This window comes from Notolepis coatsorum (genome assembly GCF_963971535.1).
Source record: "Notolepis coatsorum genome assembly, chromosome: 3".
In the NCBI taxonomy this organism is placed as follows: domain Eukaryota; kingdom Metazoa; phylum Chordata; class Actinopteri; order Aulopiformes; family Paralepididae; genus Notolepis; species Notolepis coatsorum.
Genome location: NC_140167.1, coordinates 162,713,280 through 162,738,532, shown reverse-complemented (window position 1 = coordinate 162,738,532; position 25,253 = coordinate 162,713,280). Strand labels below are relative to the sequence as shown.

The window sequence follows — 25,253 nt, the reverse complement described above, 5'->3', positions numbered from 1 at the left end:
CCTTCTTTCTATTCCAGAAGTGTTGGAGTTAGGGAGTGTCACACCCCTCTTGTCGTTCCCCTGGGCGCCTTGGGGATTCAATGACAGGTCTAAATAGCCTGTTCATTGATGGGGGTGTGTCCCGACGCACGTATAGTGCTAGCTCGCTGTAAACAGGCGATTGACTGGCACGCCTTGGTTGCTTGTGGTTGAAACAGCGTTTTTATAAAGCAACTGAGATGGGGGTTTTTCCTCTTCCGACGACCACATCCCATGACCTGGGTGGGTTGTCGACGGATTCTCGTTCATGTCTGGGGGATGATGACGGGATGGATCTGAACATATGTGGTGGGGTCTCACGCCCTTGGGGTGGGCCACCAGGCGCGGTTCGTCCGAACGTCTGGGTGGCGCCTTCTTTTCATGTTAAGATCAACACGCATATCTGCCCTTCTCCTGGAGTAGGCATGTCGGCGTGGTTAGGGCACGGGACTGGTTCTGGTCACGCTGGTCCAGATCAGTTGAACCCGTTGTCCGCCGGGGATGCAGATCTGCTGTTCTGGTACCCTGAGGGACTTGGGCTTTTTTCAGGGGGAAAAATGCCAGGTCGGTCTGGGTGTCACAGGGTTAAGCGCTATGGAGACCCTGGTTGGGTATGTTTTTACTCAGCACTGTCGTCATGGCTTACAGCCATGCCATTCTGTACGCGCTCGATCTCGTCGGATCTCGGCCGCTACACAGGTTGGTCCTGGTTAGTACTTGGTTGGGAGACCGCCGGGGAATACCAGGTGCGGTGTGCTTAGGGGCTGGTTCTCCATTATTTTTCACTCCTCTCTCACGCATGGCGAAGAGGGGCCTGTGGGGGTGGTTTTTTGACCTCCTCTGGTGACCCTGTGCTTCCCGTACCGCCAGGCCCGGTCCGAAGTGATGTTTGCGACCCGTAGGCCTGGGTTAACCCTTTTTGGAAACTGAAACACTTGTACTGCGGTATAGCCGGTGTATACCCGCAGGTGTGTTTTGGAGTTTTTTCTTGAGGGGTTATAGGAACAACCACCGCATTGGGTAACACCGAGGTGGTTGATTCCCTGGTGTGTTGGAGCAGTGTCAACTCCCGGGTTCACCGTTTGAGGGTGCCCCTGCACGTTCATGACGTCTGCCAATCGTGTCAGCCTTCTCTGCCTCGACCCCTCTGGGTGGGGGTTTTTAAATGGAGGCTTGGTCATGCAACACCGCCAGCTTACGCTCCTTCCGCCGGGGCGGCTGTGTTCAGCTGTCCCCTCTGGCGCCTGTCTCGTCCGCAGTCTCCAGGCTAGGGTTAACAGCCTGTTGCCTGGTTTTTCCCCGGTGCGCTGCCTGCTTCCGTTGGTTAACCTTTTTTGTGTGCTTACGGCCGTGCTGACTGCCTGTTCTGCAGGGTCAGTGTGCCAGGCGGTGTACTATTGGGGGGACAGGGCCCGCTCGGCTTACGGCCATACCAACCTGAACACGCTCGATCTCGTCCGATCTCGGAAGCTAAGCAGGTTCTGGCCTGGTTAGTACTTGGATGGGATTCCGACTGGGAATACCAGGTGCAGTAACTGAGGGGCCTTTGTCCGAATACGCTGGCGATGTGGGGGGCGGGGCACTACGTGCCCACCTGGTGGGGTCTTGATGCTGGCATCATGGACTTCTCCGGGCCCCCATTCTGGGGAGTCCAGTCCTTTTGGTGGGTCTGGGTCTTCCTTCGCGCTCCGCTGCTACGGCCTTGCCACGGGGTTGGGTTTGCCCTTGACCCCGTGATTCTGGGGGCAGTAACGAGGTTGTTCCTCCGTTCGTTCCCGGGTGGCATGCGGGTTGTGCGTGTGTGTAGTCGTGGGGTCAAGCCACGGTCTGCTCACCCTGTGCGTTAAGTTGCTTGAGTGCCTCTTCGCACGGTCGGGTCCGTCGCCTTCCCGTGAGGCCTCTAATAGGGGGGATACCCTCCATTAGGGGGGGTCGGGGGGGCTCGGCCCTCCCTGTTTTGATGGTTTTGGGGGGCTGTCAGCGGGGTGTATTTGTCAGCCAGCGGCTCCGCTTGGCCTCCCTTTGTGCAGTAGTGATGCCAAGCAGAGCCCCTAATGAAACAGAACGTTAGGTTATGACTATAACCAAGTTCTGTTAATTAGGGGTGACGCTTGGCATCAGACGGCCGCTGCAGCCCTTGACCTCACCTTGTGGTGAAAGCTTGGGAAGGAGGAGAGCAGGTGACCACACACCTGCTTATGAAGGTAAGCTGATGAGGGGTGTGGTCAGACTAATACTGGTATTAGAGGTACATTTGTGGTTTATTCAGTACGCGTGCACGTACGCGAGATAGTGCAGTAGTGATGCCAAGCGTCACCCCTAATTAACAGAACTTGGTTATAGTCATAACCTAACGTTCCTGCTGACAGCCCTCTGAATTCTGGCAGTATAGACTACGGTCTGGAGAACCTACCGTACATCCAGTCCATCAACTTCGACCCATCCCCACTGTGTGAGTTTTCAGCTCTGTACCCAGTGGAGACCGATCTGGACATTCTGCTGTCTCCAGAGCCTGCTAAAGGAGCGGACGGTGGAAACTACTCTTCCAACACAAGGAAGCAACTAGTAACGACTGAACCAATGTGCTTGGGGCAGTGTGAAGGGTAATTTCACATCCCCTCCTCCTCCACCTCCTCCTCCTCCTCCTTCCCTCCTCCTCCACCTTATCCTCCTCCTCCTTCCCTCCTCATCTCCCACCTCCTCCTCCTTCACCTCCTCCTCCTCCTTCCCTCCTCCTCTCCCACCTCCCCCTCCTCCACCTCCTCCTTCCCTCCTCTCCCACCTCCTCCTCCTCCTCCACCTCCTCCTCCTCCTCCTTCCCTCCTCCTCCTCCTCCCCCCCCTCCTCTATTTGTGAGGTCAGGATTTCTGTTTAAATGTGAAGGGTAATTTCACATTCTTAATCCTCTGGGGCCCCACAACAGGGTTGATCGTGAAGTCATGTTATCCTTCTCTCAAAAACTGTTAAAACACTATATCTTTCATTATATTCAGAGCAGGCCAGATAACGCTTGCATCCAAGGCCGCAGCGAGCCCTCCTCAAAAGCCCATTCCATTTGACTCCCTAAATGACCATATAAAGCCAACCCAATCAGAGACGAGCAAGGCGTCTCTATTCCACTGTGTTAAAACACATGACACTTTGCTTTTTGTCACTTTCACTCTGACAGACCTGTGAATATGCACTCTGACAGACTGAAAGTCCGTCCGTATGGGCGTACTGTATTATTTTCTTTTCCAATAAACCTGTATTGTATTCATTTAACGTGAGTATTCCGGCTGTCTCTTTCTGCTCCTGTTTTATTATTTCAGAATATCTGATTTGCAGTGTGACACTATTTTAGGCTGCTGGATGTCCGTGGAGAACCTGGTGGTTTGCACGCTGATTTAAAGCCAATCTCTTGTCTCTGTCATCCCTAGAGACGTCAAAAATCCACCACATTCTTGGTGTCAGAAGCGGGGTGCCAACCGATCCTGCCGGTGCAGACGGGCTCTTCATCGCTCTACAACACAGCCACGTCTGGGACAGTGAGGAATTGTCTGTCTGCATCGGCTGGTCGGGACGGCATTCCACGGGCATTACATGCAGCGTCGCGGCGAGTTAGGTAAGCAGGAGTGGGGGGGGGGCCGTCTGAATGTAACTCTATCTGTGTTTAGTGCCGCGTAAAGCGAGGGATTCTTTCTGAATTCTCTAACCGTCCACGCGTAAGAGCGCGAGGGATTCCGCGTGTGAATTATCGAACCTGCCGCGTAAAGCGAGGGATATCAATGTATTGAAGGTTTCAATGCATTGGAATTCTCTAACCGTCCGCGCGTAAGAGCGCGAGGGATTCATTGTGAATTCTCGAAAACTGATTGTGACAATGCGAGAAGCTCAACTCTGGGTGGGCTTTGGTCACTATCTGTGTTAAGATAAGCTACATACGTGCTTAAAGGGATTGGGTGACACTGCGAGAAGCTCAACTCTGGGTGGGCTTTGGTCACTATCTGTGTTAAGATAAGCTATATACGTGCTTAAAGGGATTGGGTGACACTGCGAGAAGCTCAACTCTGGGTGGGCTTTGGTCACTATCTGTGTTAAGATAAGCTACATACGTGCTTAAAGGGATTGGGTGACACTGCGAGAAGCTCAACTCTGGGTGGGCTTTGGTCACTATCTGTGTTAAGATAAGCTATATACGTGCTTAAAGGGATTGGGTGACACTGCGAGAAGCTCAACTCTGGGTGGGCTTTGGTCACTATCTGTGTTAAGATAAGCTATATAAGTGCTTAAAGCGATTGGGTGACACTGCGAGAAGCTGAACTCTGGGTGGGCTTTGGTCACTATCTGTGTTAAGATAAGCTATATACGTACTTAAAGGGATTGGGTGACACTGCGAGAAGCTCAACTCTGGGTGGGCTTTGGTCACTATCTGTGTTAAGATAAGCTACATACGTGCTTAAAGGGATTGGGTGACAATGCGATAAGTCAACCCTGGTTAGGCTTTGGTCACTATCTGTGTTTCCACTAATGTACATGTTCATCCCCGATTACCTCAGCATCTGACAGAGATGCAATAACTGTTTTCTAATGACCAGATGGATTCTCCTACGAGAGACACGCCATGGAGAGCTGGATGAAGACCAAGAGGCGCTCCAGCCCCATGACCAGCCTGCCTCTGCAGACCCCGCTGCTCACTCCCAACAGGGCTCTGAAGGCGGCCATAGGACGGTGGATATCCACTCAATAGAGACCTCTGTAGCTCATTAAAGAACCAGTTCACTTTCTTTGAACACTCTTTGAACGCTCTATTTAAACATTGTCTGACATGATGTTGACTAGTACTGAACCCAGGCTCTATTTAAACATTGTCTGACATGATGTTGACTAGTACTGAACCCAGGCTCCATTTAAACATTGTCTGACATGATGTTGACTAGTACTGAACCCAGGCTCTATTTAAACATTGTCTGACATGATGTTGACTAGTACTGAACCCAGGCTCTATTTAAACATTGTCTGACATGATGTTGACTAGTACTGAACCCAGGCTCTATTTAAACATTGTCTGACATGATGTTGACTAGTACTGAACCCAGGCTCTATTTAAACACTGTGATGTTGACTAGTACTGAACCCAGGCTCTATTTAAACACTGTGATGTTGACTAGTACTGAACCCAGGCTCTATTTAAACACTGTGATGTTGACTAGTACTGAACCCAGGCTAATTTTTTTTTGTATCCACTTTTTCTCCCATTTTCTATTTTTCTCCCATCCCAATTTTCGTATCATCCAATTCAAACCTCCCCTGTCTCGAACGCTGTTTCTTGCCTCCCACAAGCTGGCTGCAATGTGGACTAAGTCATACATAGCACGAGTCCCCTCCGATACTCGAGGTAACAGCAGTCGCATCTTTTCACATGCGCAGCTCGATCTTTCAGCGTCAGGGGTCTGCGCTTTGGAGGGGCACCGCCCCCATCGCTTCCTGATTCTACTGCGCAGGCGCACCAACCGACCTGTAGGAGTCGCTGTCCACAACGCCCAATACCCACCCATCAGTTTCCCACCCCCTAATACTGCCAATGTGTATTAGTACGGACGACCAGCTAAACTGAAAGCAATGTGGAGCGCTGGGCTCGAACAGGCGAACCCAGCGTCTCCAGTATTCGTGGTGAGCGCCTTGCCCACTGCACCATGTAGCCACCCTAACCCAGGCTCTATTTAAACATTGTGACGTTGACTAGTACTGAACCCAAGGGCGGCTACGTGGCGTAGTGGGCAAGGCGCTCGCCACGAATGCGGAGACGCTGGGCTCGCCTGTTCGAGCCCAGCGCTCCACATTGCTTTCAGTTTAGCTGGTCGTTCATACTAATACACATTGGCCGTATTAGGGAGTGGGAAACTGATGGGTGGGGATCGGGCGTTGTGGACAGCGACTCCTACAGGTCGGTTGGTGCGCCTGCGCAGTAGAATCAGGAAGTGTCGGGGGCAGCGTGAGCCTCCCACGCGTTACTCCTCGCCACTGAGAGATCGAGCTGCGCAGGTGAAAAGATGCGACTGCTGTTACCTCAAGTACCGGAGGGGACTTGTGCTATGTATGACTTAGTCCACATTGCAGCCGGCTTGTGGGAGGCAAGAAACAGCGTTCGTGACAGGGGAGGGTTGAATTGGATGATACGAAATTGGGATGGGAGAAAATATAGAAAATGGGAGAAAAAGTGGATACAAAAAAAAGACTAGTACTGAACCCAGGCTCTATGTGAACCCAGATTAATATAGTAACATGTTACATATTAGTCAGGTTTAGTCAGGTTTCTATCTAAGCACACATCCTAGTTTAAGAGCCACATGGAAAACTACAACAGAAGCTGTGTGTAAATGTTATTAATATGAAGCTTCAAGCTATTAATGTAGCTGCGTTTTAGAACTCATCCAGTACATGATTATTATTAGTGACTCATAACTACTGTCGTTAAAGTAACAAGTGATATCTGAATGAGGGAAAAAAAACTACATTATATTAAGTGGTATTTCTTTGTTAAGAGAAGTGTTAAATAGCTCTACATTCTGACAGCCATCACTGATATAGTGTCTGGTCAGTAACATGGGTCTCCCAGTCCCTCCGCTCTGCAGGTTCCCACTTTATCAAATTAGGCGAGAGAACCCTAGATATTTTGACTTATTTCAAGAAATCTTGCCCAGCCAAAATAACCCTTTCACTACCACTACAAAGAGTTAACCCCTTCACTACCACACTACAGATGGTTAACGGACACATTATTTGCTTAAAACTCGTTTTTATTTCTTATTTTTGTAGTGAGAGTTCTCTCTCCTGACTGGATAAAGTGGGAACAGGATACCATAACATGTATTCTCTGTTTACTGCAGAGCAGGAGGGACAGAGTGAGAGACGCATGTTACTACTGTCCAAACACTCTATATCAGTGATGGCTGTCAGAATGTAGAGATATTATTGTAACATGTAGACCGCTTATTTTAAAACAAAGAAAATACCACTTACAGCACCTTTTAACCCTTTCACTACCGCACTACCAAACAGTTAACCATTTCACTGCGACAACACTACAGAAGGTTAACCCTTTACTATCACACTACCGACGGTAACCGTTGGTAGTGCGAGAGTAAAGGGTTAACCTTCTGTAGTGTGGCAGTGAAAGGGTTAATAACTATGGTCGTGTCGGGGGCCCAGCAAACGCCCAGCGTTAGTGACCGGTGGACTGTAGCCTGTTGAGATGCCACAGAGCAGCTGGGGGATGTTCACATGCCTATTCATGTTTATGATAATTACTGTCGATGGCCTCGATGCACAATAAACACTCTCCGCTCGGTGAGACGCCCTTCAGAATAAGAGCCAGCTGTCTTGTTTCTTTCTCGATGCACAATAAACACACTCCGCTCGGTGAGATGCCCTTCAGAATAAGAGCCAGCTGTCTTGTTTCTTTCTCGATGCACAATAAACACTCTCCGCTCGGTGAGACGCCCTTCAGAATAAGAGCCAGCTGTCTTGTTTCTTTCTCGATGCACAATAAACACACTCCGCTCGGTGAGATGCCCTTCAGAATAAGAGCCAGCTGTCTTGTTTCTTTCTCGATGCACAATAAACACTCTCCGCCCTATGGAAAGCCAAAAGTACCACATGATGGCGTTCATTCTACGCATGACGCCGTTCATTCTACGCCTAACGCAGATCATTTAACGGCGATAATTGTACATTTATTTTTTTTATTGTTCGTTTTTTGGCATTTTACTGCTTTATTTTGGACAGGCCCGACAGAGAGGAAGGTTGGGAGAAGACATGGGGGAAAGGCATGCGGCAAAGGTCGCCGGGTCCTTGAGTCGAACCCGGGACATCCACGTTGTACTGTAGTGCAGCTATGTGGTGCGCCACCACCCTGGCGCCCTATAATTGTACATTTTGATGTGAAATGGGTGGGGAATTGAGGCGTAAATGTGGTACGTAACACCACTCCCAGAACTGTCACTCTCCTCTCTCGAATATCATGCAGTATCTGTCTCTAATCCTTTCAATCTCACCATTGTTACACTCTACCGCCCTCCAGGTACACTCGATCACTTCACAGATGAGCTGGACATGCTTCTTAGCTCCTTACCGGAAGATGGTACCCCTCTCCTTCTACTGGGCGACTTCAACCTGCCTGACTCATCTCAGTCAGTCATAGTAGTCTCCCTCCTACAATCGTTTGACCTGACTCCCACTGCCATGCCTCCCACCCACAAAGCAGGCAACTCCTTGGATCTCATATTTTCCCGTAACTCCAGCATCATTAACACCACGGTAACTCCCCTACATGTATCTGACCATTCCTTCATATCCTTCTCACTAACTCTCATGCTTAACCGAAAGGTCTTCACCCCAACTCAAACAGTCTCACTCAGACGCAACCTGCCCTCCCTATCCCCCTCCACCCTCTCCTCTGACATACTATCCGCTCTACCTTTGAGTGACACCTTCTCTGCTCTCTCCACAGAGATGGCAACCTCCACCCTCCTTTCAGCCCTTGCAACCTCCTTCGACAAGCTCTGTCCCCTCGTTGAGAAACCTGCCCGCCGCTCCCCACCCAGTCCATGGCTGACAGATCCAGTGAGAGAACAAAGACAGGTCCTGAGAGCAGCTGAAAGGAAGTATAGAAAGTCACGCCTCACTGCTGACATCGACACATATCACAACCTCTTGTTAACATTCTCCAAAACCATCACTAATGCCAAAGCTTCTTTCTTCCACCATAGGATCGAGGCCTCTGCCAAGAATCTTCGCAAACTGCATGCTACCATGTCCTCCCTCCTCACTCCCCCCCCACCCCCCCCTCCCTCATCTTTCTCTGCCGAAGACTTTGCGATCTTCTTTGAGGAAAAAGTGGAGAACATCCGCAGCTCCTTCTCCCAACCCCCACCCATTCCAAATGCTGAATCGAGAACCTCATCCTTCACTCTGTCATCTTTCTCTCCCATTACAGAAGCAGAGACCCTGACACTGGTAACGTCAAACCGTCCGACTACTTGCCAGCTGGACCAGCTACCCTCCCCACTCCTCCAGACCATAGCACCAGACATCCTCCCATTCCTAACTGCAACCATCAACTCCTCACTCAACTCGGGGGTGGTCCCCACCTCCCTAAAACAAGCCAGAGTCACGCCGCTCATAAAAAAACCAACCCTGAACCCTACTGTCATAGGCAACTACCGTCCTGTCTCTCTTCTCTCCTTCCTTTCTAAAACACTTGAACGTGCTGTATCCAACCAACTTACTACTTATCTCTTACAGAATGACCTCCTAGACCCTAATCAGTCAGGCTTCAGGACTGGTCACTCCACAGAGACAGCCCTCATTGCGGTCACAGAGGCACTTCACTTAGCAAAAGCGAAAGGCCTCTCCTCTGTCCTGATTCTCCTAGATCTATCTGCAGCCTTCGACACAGTCAACCACCAGATCCTCCTTGCGGCCCTCGCAGGAATGGGAGTGGCTGGCTCTGCGCTGACATGGCTGTCATCATACCTCAATGACCGCTCCTACCAAGTGTCATGGAGAGGGACCCTGTCGGCCACCCGCCCCCTGCGGACGGGTGTCCCCCAGGGCTCGGTTTTAGGACCCCTTCTCTTCTCCCTCTACACTAAATCACTGGGTAACATTATCACGTCTCATGGCTTCTCCTACCATTGTTATGCCGACGATACTCAACTCTTCCTCTCCTTCCCTCCCTCAGATATCCACGTCTCTGTGCGGATCTCGGCCTGTCTGTCCGACATCTCAGCCTGGATGACGTCCAACCACCTCAAACTGAACCTAAGCAAAACAGAATTGCTCCACCTGCCGGCCAAATCCTCCCCCCTAACCGACCTTTCAATCACAGTCGAGAATGCAGCTGTGACTGCGTCCCCGACCGCCAAGAACCTTGGTGTTGTCCTCGACGACCAATTGAACTTCTCTGCTCACATCGCAGCGACGACCAGAACCTGCCGATTCCTCCTGAGCAATGTCAGAAGGATACGCCCCTTCCTGACAAAAGAAGCCACCCAACTCCTCGTCCAATCAACAGTCATCTCCCGCCTCGACTACTGCAATGCACTGCTCGCTGGCCTCCCGGCCACTGCCACTAAGCCTCTTCAACTCATTCAGAACGCAGCGGCCCGCCTGATCTCAAACCTACCGAAGTCGGCCCATGTCACCCCACTTCTTAGGGACCTGCACTGGCTCCCCATTGCTGCACGAATCCGCTTCAAGGCCCTCGACCTAGCATACCGTGCGGCAAAGGGAACCGCTCCCGCCTACCTCCGGTCAATGGTCTCTAACTACACACCCTCAAGACCCCTACGCTCTGCATCTTCTGGCCGCCTCAGACCTACTCCTATCCAAGCTCCGGGAGGGTCATCAAAGAGAAGTCGCCTATTCTCAGTCCTTGCCCCACAATGGTGGAATGAACTACCCACCCCAGTTAGGACAGCCGAATCACGTCCAATCTTTCGCCGTCGACTAAAGACGCACTTCTTCAACCATTATCTGAATTAAAAAAAAAAAAAAAAAAAAAAAAATCTAACCCTAACTAACCGTACTGTCATGCACTTGTCCTAATAAACTAACCTACACTGTAGCACTCAACACTTTGATGAACATTGTTGCTCAGCTGATAGAGTTGTGCCCTTCCTGATGGCTTGTCGTACAGAACTTGTAAGTCGCTTTGGATAAAAGCGTCAGCTAAATGACTAAATGTAAATGTAAATGTAAATGTTTCCATACCGCTCGGCGAGACGCCCTTCAGAATAAGAGCCAGCAGTCTGCCCTTCAGAATAAGAGCCAGCAGTCTGGTTTCTTTCTCCTCATCGGGACCTTTATTTGCCCCGCGGTGGCTGGCAGCTCTATGACAGCATGTGACCACAGCTAATACAGCTCACAGTACTGAGAACATGGCAACAATTGCAAGTAACATACAGTACATATTAAAATAGAGTTAATGGCACCGCCCCCCCCCCCCCCCCCCCCCCACGAACCATTCTGTTTGATAGATTTTTACTCTTTATTTATAAACTGCAATTGTAGCATGCACTTAATTAATATTATCTCGAGAGCATTGTAAAATGTCTTAGTAGCTGTGCAAAAATAACTATATAAAATATATTGCTTTTACAATTAGCCAAGCTGTAGGCGCTGTAAATAAATTAAACTAGACGGCAACGACAAGCAGATACACAGAGGGTTTAGTTTCAATGTTATCGATTTATAGAATGTACAAACGTATTTAACAAATACAGTCTTTTAAGAACCTTGAACACCATCTGAACAAAAAGATTTTGCATAATAATAAAACTCAAAATATACATAATTCTGAACAGGTCAATACACTTTAACACACAAAACCTTCACTCAAAAGAAGGGGAACATATTTATATAATATACACAGTGAGGAGCTCCGATGTCCTTCTTAGAACTCAGGAATGTCCGTCCAAGAGACACCCTTACGTCCGTTGTGTGTAATGGTTACACCTCTGCTCCCATGTCATCTTTCAGCACTGTGGACACTATGGACACTGGACACTATGGACACAGTTCAAACCCGTCTCACGCTTTCTCCCACAGAACATCGTTTCAGGATAACGTTATGTTTCAATATCAGGCGTGAAGCGAATTCAGGCGCCTACATGTGTATAAAGTGCCATCACTCTGTAGAGGGAGTCCTGTCCACTAGGATGATCGTCTCAGTGCAACGTCCAGCCAAGCTGCCTGAGGGCGACGTGTGCCGTCTTGTAACAGAAGCTCACGGCCACAAAGCGGTGGGCCAGGACTCCAGGAGGGGGGGGGGGGACACTAGAGCAATCAGTACACTGCCTGTGGTCCCTATTAACGGGGGGAAAACAACAGATTGTTTTCAAACTTAATAAAAGTTTTAGTGACTTGGTCAGAGAGGCAGGAGTAGCACATCTCTACACGATAGACTCTATAAACGATCGAGACGCAGGAGAACCACACCTCTAGACGTTAGACTCTATGCCGCGTGTGTCAGAGAGGCAGGAGAACCACACCTCTAGACGTTAGACTCTATGCCGCGTGTGTCAGAGAGGCAGGAGAACCACACCTCTAGACGTTAGACTCTATGCCGCGTGTGTCAGAGAGGCAGGAGAACCACACCTCTAGACGTTAGACTCTATGCCGCGTGTGTCAGAGAGGCAGGAGAACCACACCTCTAGACGTTAGACTCTATGCCGCGTGTGTCAGAGAGGCAGGAGAAGCACACCTCTACACGTTAGACTCTATAAACGATCGCTTTGGCTTCATGGAGGCCGCGTGCAGGGCGGGGCTGTCCCGCGTGAGGACCGGCGGCTTGCTGCTGTCCAGGAAGGTGTGCTGCAGCGCCAGGATGGGCGGCTTGGGCTTGCTGTCCAGGAAGGCGTGTGCCAGGACGGGCGGCTTGGACTCTTTGTAACAGGTGGCGGCTTGGCAGAACTTCTCTGTGAATTCCTTCGAGTGCGTTCCGTTCTGCAGGCCGGCCGTCGCCGCGGCGCCCGGAGGGGGCGGAGCTCGGTGCTGCTCCTGGTAAGTGCTGGCGGTCTTGGCGTAGGGGAGCTCGCAGGGCTGCAGGCTCAGCGCAGACAGTCCGGGACACGCCGGGCCCTCCGAGGAGTGGCTCTGCCAGCTGCGGCCCGCGGCCTGGAGCCCCTGGTGCTGCTGCATCTGCTGCTGGATCTGCTGTTGCTGCTGAATCTGCTGCTGGATCTGCTGCTGAAACCGGGCCGTCTTGTCCATGACGCCCATGAAGGGCCGACGTTTCAAGTCCCCCGCAGCGCCGCCCTGCTGGCTGGGTTTGGTCTTGTCGGAGGTCTTGTTCCGGACGTCGGGGCCCAGCTTGCCGCTGTCCGACAGGCTGCCGCTGGAGGCCAGGCTGCTGGTGGAGCTGGACACCCTGATGCCGCCTCCTCCTCCTCCTCCTCCTCCTCCTCCTCCTCCTCCTCCTCCTCCTCCTCCTCCTCCTCCCTGGGAGGCCGACGCTCCCTCCTTCCCCGGGTCCACGTGGTTCCCCTGCGGCCCGGGACCGGAGCAGGCCAGCCCGTCCAGGGAGGACACGGAGAGGGCGGACAGCCTCTCCTGGCTGCAGGAGGAGGAGCCAGAGGCCTGGGAGGAGTGGAGACTCTCGTTGTCACAGTGACCCGCGGGGGTGGACGTGCGGTCTCCGTACACGGGCTCGTCAGCAGGGGGCGGCAGAGGGCTGATGTCGATGCCCGGGCCGGGCTTCAGCAGGCTGTGTCTGCTGGGCAGCGGGCTGGAGGGAGCGTACTGAGACTGGGACCTGGTCCCCATGGAGCGCCCCGCCCCGGCCTGCATGGAGCTCATGTGCTGGTTGGTCTTCACTATCTGGGCCTGCTTGGTGGGCTGGAGGACCAGTCCCTGCTGGGCCAGGGCCTCGCGGGGGTACCGGTGGGGGGGCAGTCTGCCGGGGCCCGGGGGCGAGCAGGGCCTGGAGTTCTGACCCTGAGCGTAGCCGAGGGCGTCCGAGGGCAGGACTCTGGTGAGAGAGTAGACGTTCTGCGCCCAGCAGGCCTCTCTCCTGTCCTGCTGCGAGGCTTCTCTCCTGTCCTGCTGCAAGACCTCAGCTCTCCTGTCCTGCTGCGAGGCTTCAGCTCTCCTGTCCTGCTGTGAGACCTCAGCTCTCCTGTCCTGCTGCGAGGCTTCAGCTCTCCTGTCCTGCTGCGAGACCTCAGCTCTCCTGTCCTGCTGCGAGGCTTCAGCTCTCCTGTCCTGCTGCGAGACCTCAGCCCTCCTGTCCTGCTGTGAGACCTCAGCCCTCCTGTCCTGCTGCGAGACCTCAGCCCTCCTGTCCTGCTGCAAGACCTCAGCTCTCCTGTCCTGCTGCGAGGCTTCTCTCCTGTCCTGCTGCGAGACCTCAGCTCTCCTGTCCTGCTGCGAGGCTTCTCTCCTGTCCTGCTGCGAGACCTCAGCTCTCCTGTCCTGCTGCGAGGCTTCTCTCCTGTCCTGCTGCGAGACCTCAGCTCTCCTGTCCTGCTGCGAGGCTTCTCTCCTGTCCTGCTGCGAGACCTCAGCCCTCCTGTCCTGCTGCGAGGCTTCTCTCCTGTCCTGCTGCGAGACCTCTCTCCTGTCCTGCTGCGAGGCTTCTCTCCTGTCCTGCTGCGAGACCTCAGCCCTCCTGTCCTGCTGCGAGGCTTCTCTCCTGTCCTGCTGCGAGACCTCTCTCCTGTCCTGCTGCAAGACCTCAGCTCTCCTGTCCTGCTGCGAGACCTCTCTCCTGTCCTGCTGCAAGACCTCAGCTCTCCTGTCCTGCTGCGAGGCTTCTCTCCTGTCCTGCTGCAAGACCTCAGCTCTCCTGTCCTGCTGAGAGACCTCAGCTCTCCTGTCCTGCTGAGAGGCCTCTCTCCTGTCCTGCTCCTCCTCATCCTCCTCCTCCAGCAGCAGGAGCCTCTCCCTGGCCTGGCTGTGCTCCGAGGGCTCCTCCTCTGCGTCCTCCTGGTCAGAGTCGTGGCTGCCGGCCGTGGCCCCCGCGGCTGGAGGCTTGGTCTGCGTGCGCTGCATCTGTTTACACTCTTCCTCCACGCGCGCAAGCAGCCGACGGATCTCCCTGTTGTTGGGACACAGCTTGGCCGCTTCGTGCAGGTCCGCCATGGCTGCTGTGAACTGCCTGAGGAGAGAGAGAGGGAGAGAGAGAGACACTTACAGATGCTGGAGATTATCTTCTCTCTGTCAAAATTGAAAGTGCATATCTCCGTTGCATTAAGGCTGGCTGGCAGTGCACATAGAATAGGGCATATGTTATTGAAATTTGTTTTCTCTAATGAATGCATCTACAGTATTTCTATATTTCACATCGTTTCTCTATCTACTCCAGTGCGCCGTCAGACAGATTCGGCCATCAGACAGATCAGATTCGCTAAGCTGGTCACCAAGGCCAAGGCCTCCACCTGCTCCCTTGACCCCTTACCCACAGTCCTGGTCAAAGTCGGCCTACCTGCCGTGTGCCCTACCATCGTGGGAATAATTAATTCCTCCCTGGAATCGGGCAGGGTACCCTCTAGCCTCAAGACAGAAACAGTCACGCCCATCCTGAAGAAGCCTGGTCTGGACCCAGATGACCTTGGGAATTACCGGCCGATCTCCAAACTTCCTTTCCTAAGCAAGATCCTGGAAAGAGCAGTGGCCGCCCAACTGCACCAACACCTGTACAACCATGAGCTCTATGAACCCTTTCAATCTGGCTTCAGGAAACACCACAGCACCGAGACTGTCCTCACCAAGGTCACCAACGACCTCCTCATTGCCACCGATTCCGATCACATCAGCCTCCTCATCCTCCTGGATCTATCTGCGGCCTTTGACACGGTCTCCCACTCCATTCTCCTCAACCGCCTCTCTGACCACCTAGGTGTTACTGGGACCGCTCTCACCTGGTTAGAGTCCTACCTCACCGACCGAAAACAGTCCATCTCCATCTGCAACTCCACCTCCACCACTGCCCCAGTCAACCAAGGTGTGCTGCAGGGTTCTGTTCTTGGTCCACTCCTCTTCACAATCTACATGCTCCCCCTTGGTCACATCATCCAGAAACATGGTCTCAATTTCCACTCCTACGCTGATGACACTCGGCTCTACATCAGCACCTCACCCTCCACTCCTCTCCCCCCACAGCACCTCGTCAACTGCCTCCTTGACATCAAGGCCTGGATGTCATCCAATTTCCTGAAGCTAAATAGCAAGAAGACAGAGCTCATGGTTGTGGCCAAGCAGTCACTGCTCCGGAAGGTTGGAGACCTCCTTGAAGTGGATGGCTGCTTAATCCACCCTTCCCCAGAAGTCCTCATCCCTGCTACATCCCTGCACTCTTTCAAATCCCAACTCAAAACCCACCTCTTCACCAAATTTGTAAATGACTGCCTGATTTCCCTCTTTTCTTTTTTTCCCTTTTCTTTTCTTTTTTACATTCGGGGCCAACCACGTATATATACGTGTTTCGGATCCAACGCTTGATGGCCAACCACGTATATATATGTGGCAAGGTTGTTTTGGCTTTTATTCCATTGTAATATCCTACTCAATGTCACCCTGCGGCACTGCAGATTTACCCTACTCTTGGAATTCGGAAAAGTGCATTACCGGCCAGATCCTCGTAGGGGCGCTGTCTCGATAATGCAGTGTTCCCTGTTACAGACCGGTGTTTATTTATTTTTTTAGTATGCATGGGTTTTTCTGTTAGCCTAAAGCAATGCGTGTAGCCGATGGCCTGGAATAGTTTTTGGGACGCTGAATTCAGTATGCAGTAAAGGAATATATCATCAGCCAATGGACATATGTATCTACCAGATGGCGATGGATAACTGGGAAATCCTTTTGGGGATCCAACCGGCCACAGGTAAGAGCTTTTTCACGTAAATTACATGCTGATCAGGCCTTGTTATCATAGCCAACCAGCCGATCAGCGAATAAGGCTACTGAGGCTAACGCCGTTATTGGTAATCAATCATCAGAAACGACGTCCCCCACCCCCTTTCATGCATTCATGGTGGACCATGATACCGACAATATACATTTTGAGTTTTAGTTCTAGCTTGTCTATAGCCAAAACGCGATTCGATTTAACGTTATTAGCTTAGCACCCTTTATCTCGCGTTCCAGGAAATACCCCAGAACATTCACGACGCTATAAAATGGGAACGTATTGATGAAAAATGTATTTATTTAAGGCATATTGAAGGGACGGTTTATAGTGTCAATTGACAATAAGAATGGACAGATAGCAATAATATAAAGTATAGATTTAGCTCTACAAACAGCCTCACGCACAATGAAAGTTTGTTTTGATATGCTGGCCGTATAGAGTGGGATTAGACGGATCCCAATGGCCCCGAATGTGTTAAGCGCCTTGGGTCTCCTGAAAGGCGCTATATAAATCTCAGAAATTATTATTATTATTATCAGACAGATTAAACCGTCAGACGCTGCTTGCGTGTAATGGAAAGAGAGGCGCTTGTGGAATTCCCCATCCCTGGATACAAATCAGCTGACAGGCTATTTATGTTCTATGTAGGCGATCTTGTTGCAAAATAATAATAATAATAATAGCCTCATTAAAATACTCAGTTATTTTTATGCGCGTATTATGCACGTATCTGTTATTTAGTTAGGTCTACTGGACATTGTTTTTGTTTATTTATTAAGTTAATATAAAACCGTATTTAGAACATTTTAGAGTTTGTAAAATACATGCTTTAGATTTTTTTAAGTGGCAATTTATTTCCCCGCTTATTTCTCGCCACATATCAAGCCTGCATCATTAGTAGTGGAAGCAAATTAATCTGTCCACGCTGAATTAAACCCTCTACTTTTCTTTTTGGGGGATTTATCAATGGTTAATTTACTGGGGGGTCCGAAACTCAAGATTAGCCACCTGCAGATGGCAGGGAGAGGTGCGGGTTGTGGCGTATATTTTAGTTGGTGAAATATTAAAAACTTTTTAATTTATAGCTGTTATTTATTTCCATATTATTATTATTTTTCAAACCTACAGGAAGCCACTCCAGACTGCGGGTTGCTCTAGACCAGTGTTTCCCAAACACTGTTTGTATTGGGTCGCCAATTAAAAAAAAAATTATAAAAAAAAAAAATTATAAAGAATTATAATTTTTTTTTTTTATAAAAAAGCTGTAGATGTGTTGATTCAGTTGGGCACCACATACTTATGTGAATCTGAGTTTTCTAGTCTAGCATACCTGAAAAACAAATACAGAAACAGACTCAGCATAACCTCAGAATAGCACTTTCAAAAACCAAGCCCAGAATAGATCTGCTGGTTGATAACTTCAACCAGCCACATACCTCTCATTAGATTTCATTGTGCCATAGATGAAATATTATACCCCTTCTAGCATGATGTCAGTAGAATTTTAAATAAGTCAGTACAAATTAATCAAAATGTTGCTCAATGTTGGAGTTTAAGGTTGAGGGATGGAGGGAGGGGGTAAGAAATGGAGTTGAAAAAGGGGTGAGAAATGGAAAGGATAGTAGAACATGTTTGTTCATTTAAAAGTGTTACAAAATTGTATGTACATATGTTATGAGGTGGTGAGCAACTTAACATTACACTCTGATTATTGCTGTGATGTACTTTTATAATTAAATAAATACATTTCATATACATTTGAAATTCATGGTTTGTTGTGTTCTTTATCAGTAATTTATAAATGTATGTTATGGCAATACATTTTTTTGTATCTACTTTTTTCTCCCCCTTTTTTCTGTATTTGTCTCCCATCCCAATTTAGTCGTTATGCCAATTCCCTTCCCTCCCTTCCTGGTTGTTGCGCGCATTTGCCCCCCCCCCCCCCCCCACTTGCCGGTCTAGGGAGGGTTGATAGATACTATCACATGTCCCCTCCGATACATGTGGAGTCAGCCAGCCGCTTCCTTTCACCTGACAGCGAGGACTCTCACTGGGGGAGCGTAACGCGTGGGAGGCTCACACTACTTCCCCCAGTTCCTTTCCTCGCTGAGTAGGCACCCCGACCGACCTGTAGGAGTCGCTGTTTACAACGACCAGGATACACACCCCACTGGCTTCCCATCCTCTAACACTGCCAATTGTGTTAGTATGGACGACCGACCAAGCCGGAGGTACCGCTGACAGCTGTATTCGATACCAGTGTCTCTGCGGTGGTAGGCAGGCGCTTAGTCCGCAATCCATTATGTATTTTTGTAAGTTTGGGTCCCGGGGAAACACCAAATTTCTCTTTTGGGTCTCGAGCTGAAAAATGTTGGGAACCCCTGTCTAGACTATGTGTTTAACGTGGCTACATGGATCCACGGAAACGGATATTTAAAAAAATCGTCACTTTAAAATGCGTTTTCGAAAATCTCAGTTTTCTTTTTCTGAAAATGCTGTTTACGTGTGGATGAAAGGCCCAAACATGTGCGTTTTGCTAAATATCCGTACTCGTGTGGACAGGGCCTAAAACTTGAAAAAAAAAATTGCAGTGAGTTCTCTCTCCTGACTGGATAAGGTGAGAACGGGATACCAGGAAATATTTCTCATCAATATATCAGTGATGACTGTCCGAATGTAGAGCTATTATTTTAACAAACCAAAACAAAAATAGCACTCTTTAATTTATTACTTAATTTCACAATTCTCTTATATACTCTGATTCTATTCACATAATGCTTACTACATGTATCTATTCTATTCACATATATGCTTACTACATGTATCTATTGCTATGTCCGCCCATCACAAACACGCAAACTGTCTAACGCCTGCCCCGTCTCCCTATGAGTGGACGTCCCGTGGTGGACCCAAGTGGTGGACATCCCGTGGTGATGGCTGGGAGGATACGATCCTCTCTACGCCACCCCCATACCTCAAGTGGATCCGTTATTAGCTCTATTCTATTTTCTTTTTTTTTTTAACTTTGACCAGTCAGCTGGTTCTTTTAGCGTTTATCGCTTTTTCTGGTCAAGCATGACCGACAGAAACAGGTTGAATGGGGTATAGATCGGGGGAAAGACACTCTGAGAAAATACGGCGAGTCCGGGAGTCGAACTCGTGTACCCCAGATCCGTGACACGCACGGTTGTCCCCGACGCCGAAATAGCGTCCGAGGTACGCGGTGAGCTACTGGAGCTCCACTGCTCTATTCTATTTTCAATCTTTCAAAATGTTCTTATCTACCCCAGTTGTCGCATGTACATATTTGTGTTTTATTACACGTATATGTACATACATACCAACTGTTTCGCCTGTTTTATTCTCCACCCATTGATCATCCATAGCAACACTACTATCACCGACATCTAAGAAGGGAGATCCCCCCCTTGAACGGCCCTTCTAAGGTTTCTCTCCTCCATATTGCTGGTGGTGCTTTTTTCCTATTGCTAGGTTTTTAGTGAGTTTTTCTGGGAGTGTTGCATTTATTTATTTTACATTTTATTTTGGATTTCATGGTGTTTTTTTGTTTTGTTCTTGATTTATTGTGATGTTTCTTCTTGATGTGTCCGGCCCATGGGGACATTAACCCTTTCTGTGCCGAAAATGGAGATCTACGCTTCTGTGGCCCAGCGCTTGAGTGTCGTTCACGTCACAGAAACGTAGATCTACGTTTTTGTTTCGGTATTTATTTTATTCGCTATTGCCATTCATAATTCATCAGGGCACCTTGTGCATGCTGTACTGAATGTGTCTGAGCTGGCAGACGGTCAATACCGCCCTCTAACGCCCTCGGACGCTATTGCACTCCATTTGAAACAATGTAGTTTAATTTCTCTACCGAGCTGCGGCATGGGGGCGGGTCCTAAACACTCGGGCAAAACAAGCACTTGTAGGGATGGCTTGGACAACTGACCCTGCCTGCCCGTTCATGTGCAATGCCCAATAACGTTGGAGACAGGATCGCTGTGGATAACTGGAATGGCGATCAGATAATTGGATACTTTTTTTTGCATTACATCAGAGACCAGGTAAGGACTCTATATTACCGATCTTGCGTTGATCTGATATTTTTTTCTTCCGTGATTGAAGCTGTCTGTGTAAAAGTGTATGTGCTGTGTACCGTTGGTGGCAGGGGGGGAGCGCCGCGCTCCAAGCCCCATTTCATTTATGCATGAGGAGACATAATACCAATAATCTAGCGTTGATTTCAGGATGATTAGATAATCAGGCGAAAAATGACAACGTGATAACTGGATTTCCCTAAAGGGCTATTTTCGCGTCTTTTCCTGGGATTACTGAGAATCACCCAAACTATACTCATATTCAAAACGGTATAAAACGGAAATGTACGGATGAAAAAACGATCTGTTTTTTGCATGTTGACCAGAAGCAACTCACTGACAATCGACAGTGTTATTAGATCCATAGCTATAATATAAAATATAGTTTTTAGCAGTGCAAACACGCCATTCTATCCATTGAATAGAACGCTGGCACTGAAGGCCCACAGTGCCCCCTGCTGCCTGGCAATCAAAGTGTTAACGTGTGTTGTCGGGCCTTACAAATGAATTTGATTTGATTTAAGAAACACAATACTCATAGTGCACACTAACACCAGGCCCTGTCTGACCCCTCCTGCGTGACCCCTGTCTGACCCCTCCTGCGTGACCCCTCTCGGACCCTTCCTGTGTGACCCCCCTGGTTACCTGCTGCTCCTCTTGGCGCGGGCGCGGGCGTAGTAGGCCTCGTAGGACTTGGCCTTCAGCTCCAGGGCCTTCGTTGCAAACTCCTCAGCCATCCCGAAGTCCTGCAGCGAGAGGCCCGTCATTACAAACACAATACGGCCAACAGATAGATATTCCAGCAGCCTGCTGTGCTGACCGCTTATTAGGGAGAAAAGTAGAAATGTTCCCTCAGGTATTTCTGCGGAGTTCACGAATGGCTCAATCACAATGATTTAACTCTGCAGCATAATGGCTTATAATTTTTGCTGGCGCTCGTAGCTGATAATAATCGAATAGGTTCCAGCGTTTCCAGAGAACATTGTGTCGCAGGTTCCATTGATCACGAGCTCCGACTGGAAGCAGCGTCGACTCTGAATTGTATCATTAAGATTTGAATGGTCTTTTCAGATGGTAAGCAACAGCTGCCAAGACCTGCAGAGCCCGTCTGCAACACTGCCTGCCAAGACACCCTGTGGTTACCATGGAAACCAACAACAAACCCTGAGGCGCTCGTTTCGCTCAAGTGTTCCTTCTTTGCTAACTAATGGCATGTCAACAGCTGGCAGCCATTATATAGCATCAATTATGCTGTATAGCATCCATTGTATAGCTTCCATTATATAGCTTTCATTGTATAGCTTCCATTGTATAGCTTCCATTATATAGCATCCATTATATAGCTTCCATTGTATAGCTTCCATTATATAGCATCCATTATATAGCTTCCATTATATAGCATCCATTGTATGCTATATACCGGTAATCATGTTCCTTCACAGTCCAAGCACTGTAAAGTACACCTTAGACCGCCATGATGCCACCAATTCACACCAGAACCGAAAGGGGAGAAGTAGGAAAAATAAACGTTCAGACAAGTGAAGCATCTCATAATTCTCAGTCTTAAGGACCAAAGAAAGACCTCACAAGAACTGCGCAACAAGATGACTAAACACAATGACTAATGGTGCAACAGTGTCTTCAAGAACTGTGCCTCGGAAACTGGGAGAACAAGGACTTTACTTTACAAAGAAACCATTACTGAGAGAGAAAAATATTGTGAAACACCTGAAATTTGCAAAAGAACACAAGAAATGGACAAAAGAATATTGGTATAAAGTGTTGTGGACTGAGTCCAAGTTTGAACGGTTTGGCAACAAGCGAAGAATGTATGTTCGACGGAGGAAGGGGGAGAGATATAAAAATGAGTGTCTCTTGCCAACAGTTAAACACAGAGGGGGTAGTATTATGGTGTGGGGTGCCATTTCAGCCTCAGGAACAAGTGACTTAGTGAAAATTGATGGCATCATGGATAAGAAAGTATACCACAACATTCTGGTGAGGCACAGAGTACCATCTGGGAGTCATCTTATTGGGCCTGGATTTATTTCCCAAGAGGACAATGACCCTAAACATTCTTCTAACTATTGCCGGAACTACCTGGAACAGAAGGAATCTGTTGGAACATTGAAAATGATGGACTGGCCCCCTCAAAGTCAACCTCAACCCCATCAAGCAAATTTGGGGCGAGTTGGACAATAAACTGGACAGATCTATTGTACATTCAAAGGAAAGCCTTTGGCTTGAGTTGCAGAAGGCATGGGATAACATTAGTGTTGAAGTTCTCAGGAAATATATTGACACTATGCCAGAGAGATGTGCTGGTGTAATTGCTGCAAAAGGTGGACATACCAAATATTAAAGTTAAAAGTGGATAAAAACAGTAGGACTCACTTCATCTGATATTTGTTGTGCTCATAGCAACCATCTGCATGTTTCATGAACATTAGGAAATTAAATTGGAGGCAAGAAAAGGTCAATGTTTTCAGATCTGTCGGGTGTTCTAATCAGTTTGGCCACCACTGTGTGTGTGTGTGTGTGTGTGTGTGTGTGTGTGTGTGTGTGTGTGTGTGTGTGTGTGTGTGTGTGTGTGTGTGTGTGTGTGTGTGTGTGTGTGTGTGTGTGTGTGTGTGTATATATGTGTGTGTGTGTGTGGCCTCACGTTGGTCTTCCTGCGGCAGCGCGACAGGTTCAGGTACAGAGAGACTCTCAGCTCTTTAAACGCCTTCAGGTCGTCTCCAAAACCTTCTCTAGGAAACTTCCTCAGAGCGTACTGGTACCTCTGGGCTGCCTCCTTCATCTTCCCCCTCTGAGGAGAGAGAGAGGAGGGGAGAGAGAGGAGGAGGGAAGATAGAGGAGGAGGGGAGAGAGAGGAGGAGGAGAGAGGGAGAGAGAGGAGGAGGGGAGAGAGAGGAGAGAGAGGAGGGGAGAGAGAGGATGAGGGGAGAGAGAGAGGGGGAGAGGAGGAGGGAGAGAGAGGGAGATGAGGAGGGAGAGAGAGGAGGAGGAGGGGAGAAAGAGGGAGAGGAGGGGAGATAGAGGAGGAGGGGAGAGAGAGAGGGAGGGGAGAGAGATGAGGGGAGGGAGAGAGGTACAGGTGGGGCAGAGGGAGAGAGAGGTAACGGTGGGGCAGAGAGAGAGGTAAAGGTGGTGGCAGAGAGGGAGAGAGAGGTAAAGGTGGTGGCAGAGAGAGAGAGAGAGGGGTAAAGGTGGGGGAGAGAGAGAGAGGGGTAAAGGTGGAACAGAGGGAGAGGTAAAGGTGGGGCAGAGAGAGAGAGGTAAATGTGTGGCAGAGAGAGAGAGAGGGGTAAAGGTGGAGCAGAGGGAGAGGTAAAGGTGGGGCAGAGAGAGAGAGGTAAATGTGTGGCAGAGAGAGAGAGAGGGGTAAAGGTGGAGCAGAGGGAGAGGTAAAGGTGGGGCAGAGAGAGAGAGGTAAATGTGTGGCAGAGAGAGAGAGAGGGGTAAAGGTGGAGCAGAGGGAGAGGTAAAGGTGGGGCAGAGAGAGAGAGGTAAATGTGTGGCAGAGAGAGAGAGAGGGGTAAAGGTGGAGCAGAGGGAGAGGTAAAGGTGGAGCAGAGGGAGAGGTAAAGGTGGGGTAGAGGGAGAGAGAGGTAAAAGTGGTGGCAGAGAGAGAGAGAGAGAGAGGTAAAGGTGGTGACAGAGAGAGAGAGGTAAAGGTGGTGGCAGAGAGAGGGGGCAGTGAGTTCATCAGTTTCTCCTACAATAGTGTTTCTCCTGCTGTTAACACCTCCTCCTCAATCATACACAACATGCACTGTCCAGCTAAATCACAACGCACACTATTCCACCTGAGTACATGGTCCTTTCCAGCACAAAACTCAATCTGTTAAATGTCAGGCATCAATCATCAGCTGCTAGAGCGAAGCAGAACAGAACAGAACAGAACGACAGATCCAATCATCTGTCTGCGTTTCATTGCGGCAATAAAAACATCAACAATCACCTTGTGTTCTCTCTCTCTCTCTGACACTGAACTGAATGACATCACCTAGCACCTCCCCTCACCAGTTGAGATGCACTCAGCCTCCATGTTCACATCAGTGACGTCAACTTGTAAGAACTTGACTGTTGACTGACGACAGTATTTCATTCATCCAGGACAGCGCTCTTTATGGTGCAGACATGCAGGCGTGTCTTAAGTGTCTTATATGAAGACCAACCCACAGTAAACCTATGGTAAAACCTATGATAAACCCACAGTAAACCTATGATAAACCCAGAGAAAACCTATGGTAAAACATATGATAAACCCACAGTAAACCTATGGTAAAACCTATGATAAACCTATGGTAAACCTATGATAAACCGATGGTAAACCTATGATAAACCCAATGATAAACCTATGGTAAACCTATGATAAACCCAATGATAAACCTATGGTAAACCTATGATAAACCCAATGATAAACCTATGGTAAACCTATGATAAACCGATGGTAAACCTATGGTAAACCCACAGTAAACCTATGGTAAAACCTATGGTAAACCTATGATAAACCTATGGTAAACCTATGATAAACCCACGGTAAACCTATGGTAAACCTATGATAAACCGATGGTAAACCTATGATAAACCTATGATAAACCCACAGTAAACATATGGTAAAACCTATGGTAAACCTATGGTAAAAGTAACCTATGATAAACCTATGGTAAATCTATGATAAACCTATGATAAACCCACAGTTAACCTATGGTAAAACCTATGATAAACTCACA

At 49.1% G+C, this 25,253-nt stretch overlaps 1 protein-coding gene across 1 annotated transcript in view; it reads right to left on the bottom strand.

Annotated features, from left to right (window-relative positions):
* Positions 1 to 11,036: 11,036 nt before the first annotated feature.
* The window catches only part of tanc1b (tetratricopeptide repeat, ankyrin repeat and coiled-coil containing 1b), a gene marked incomplete at its 5' end in the record, with an annotated part of 277,345 nt that continues 263,128 nt past the window's right edge, over positions 11,037 to 25,253 (bottom strand). The window contains 3 exons of the mRNA XM_084311419.1: positions 11,037 to 14,659; positions 21,160 to 21,260; positions 23,177 to 23,323. Coding sequence (XP_084167545.1) covers positions 12,268 to 14,659; positions 21,160 to 21,260; positions 23,177 to 23,323 — 2,640 coding nt within the window. The 3' untranslated portion in view covers positions 11,037 to 12,267. The remainder of the gene's footprint in view (positions 14,660 to 21,159; positions 21,261 to 23,176; positions 23,324 to 25,253) is intronic.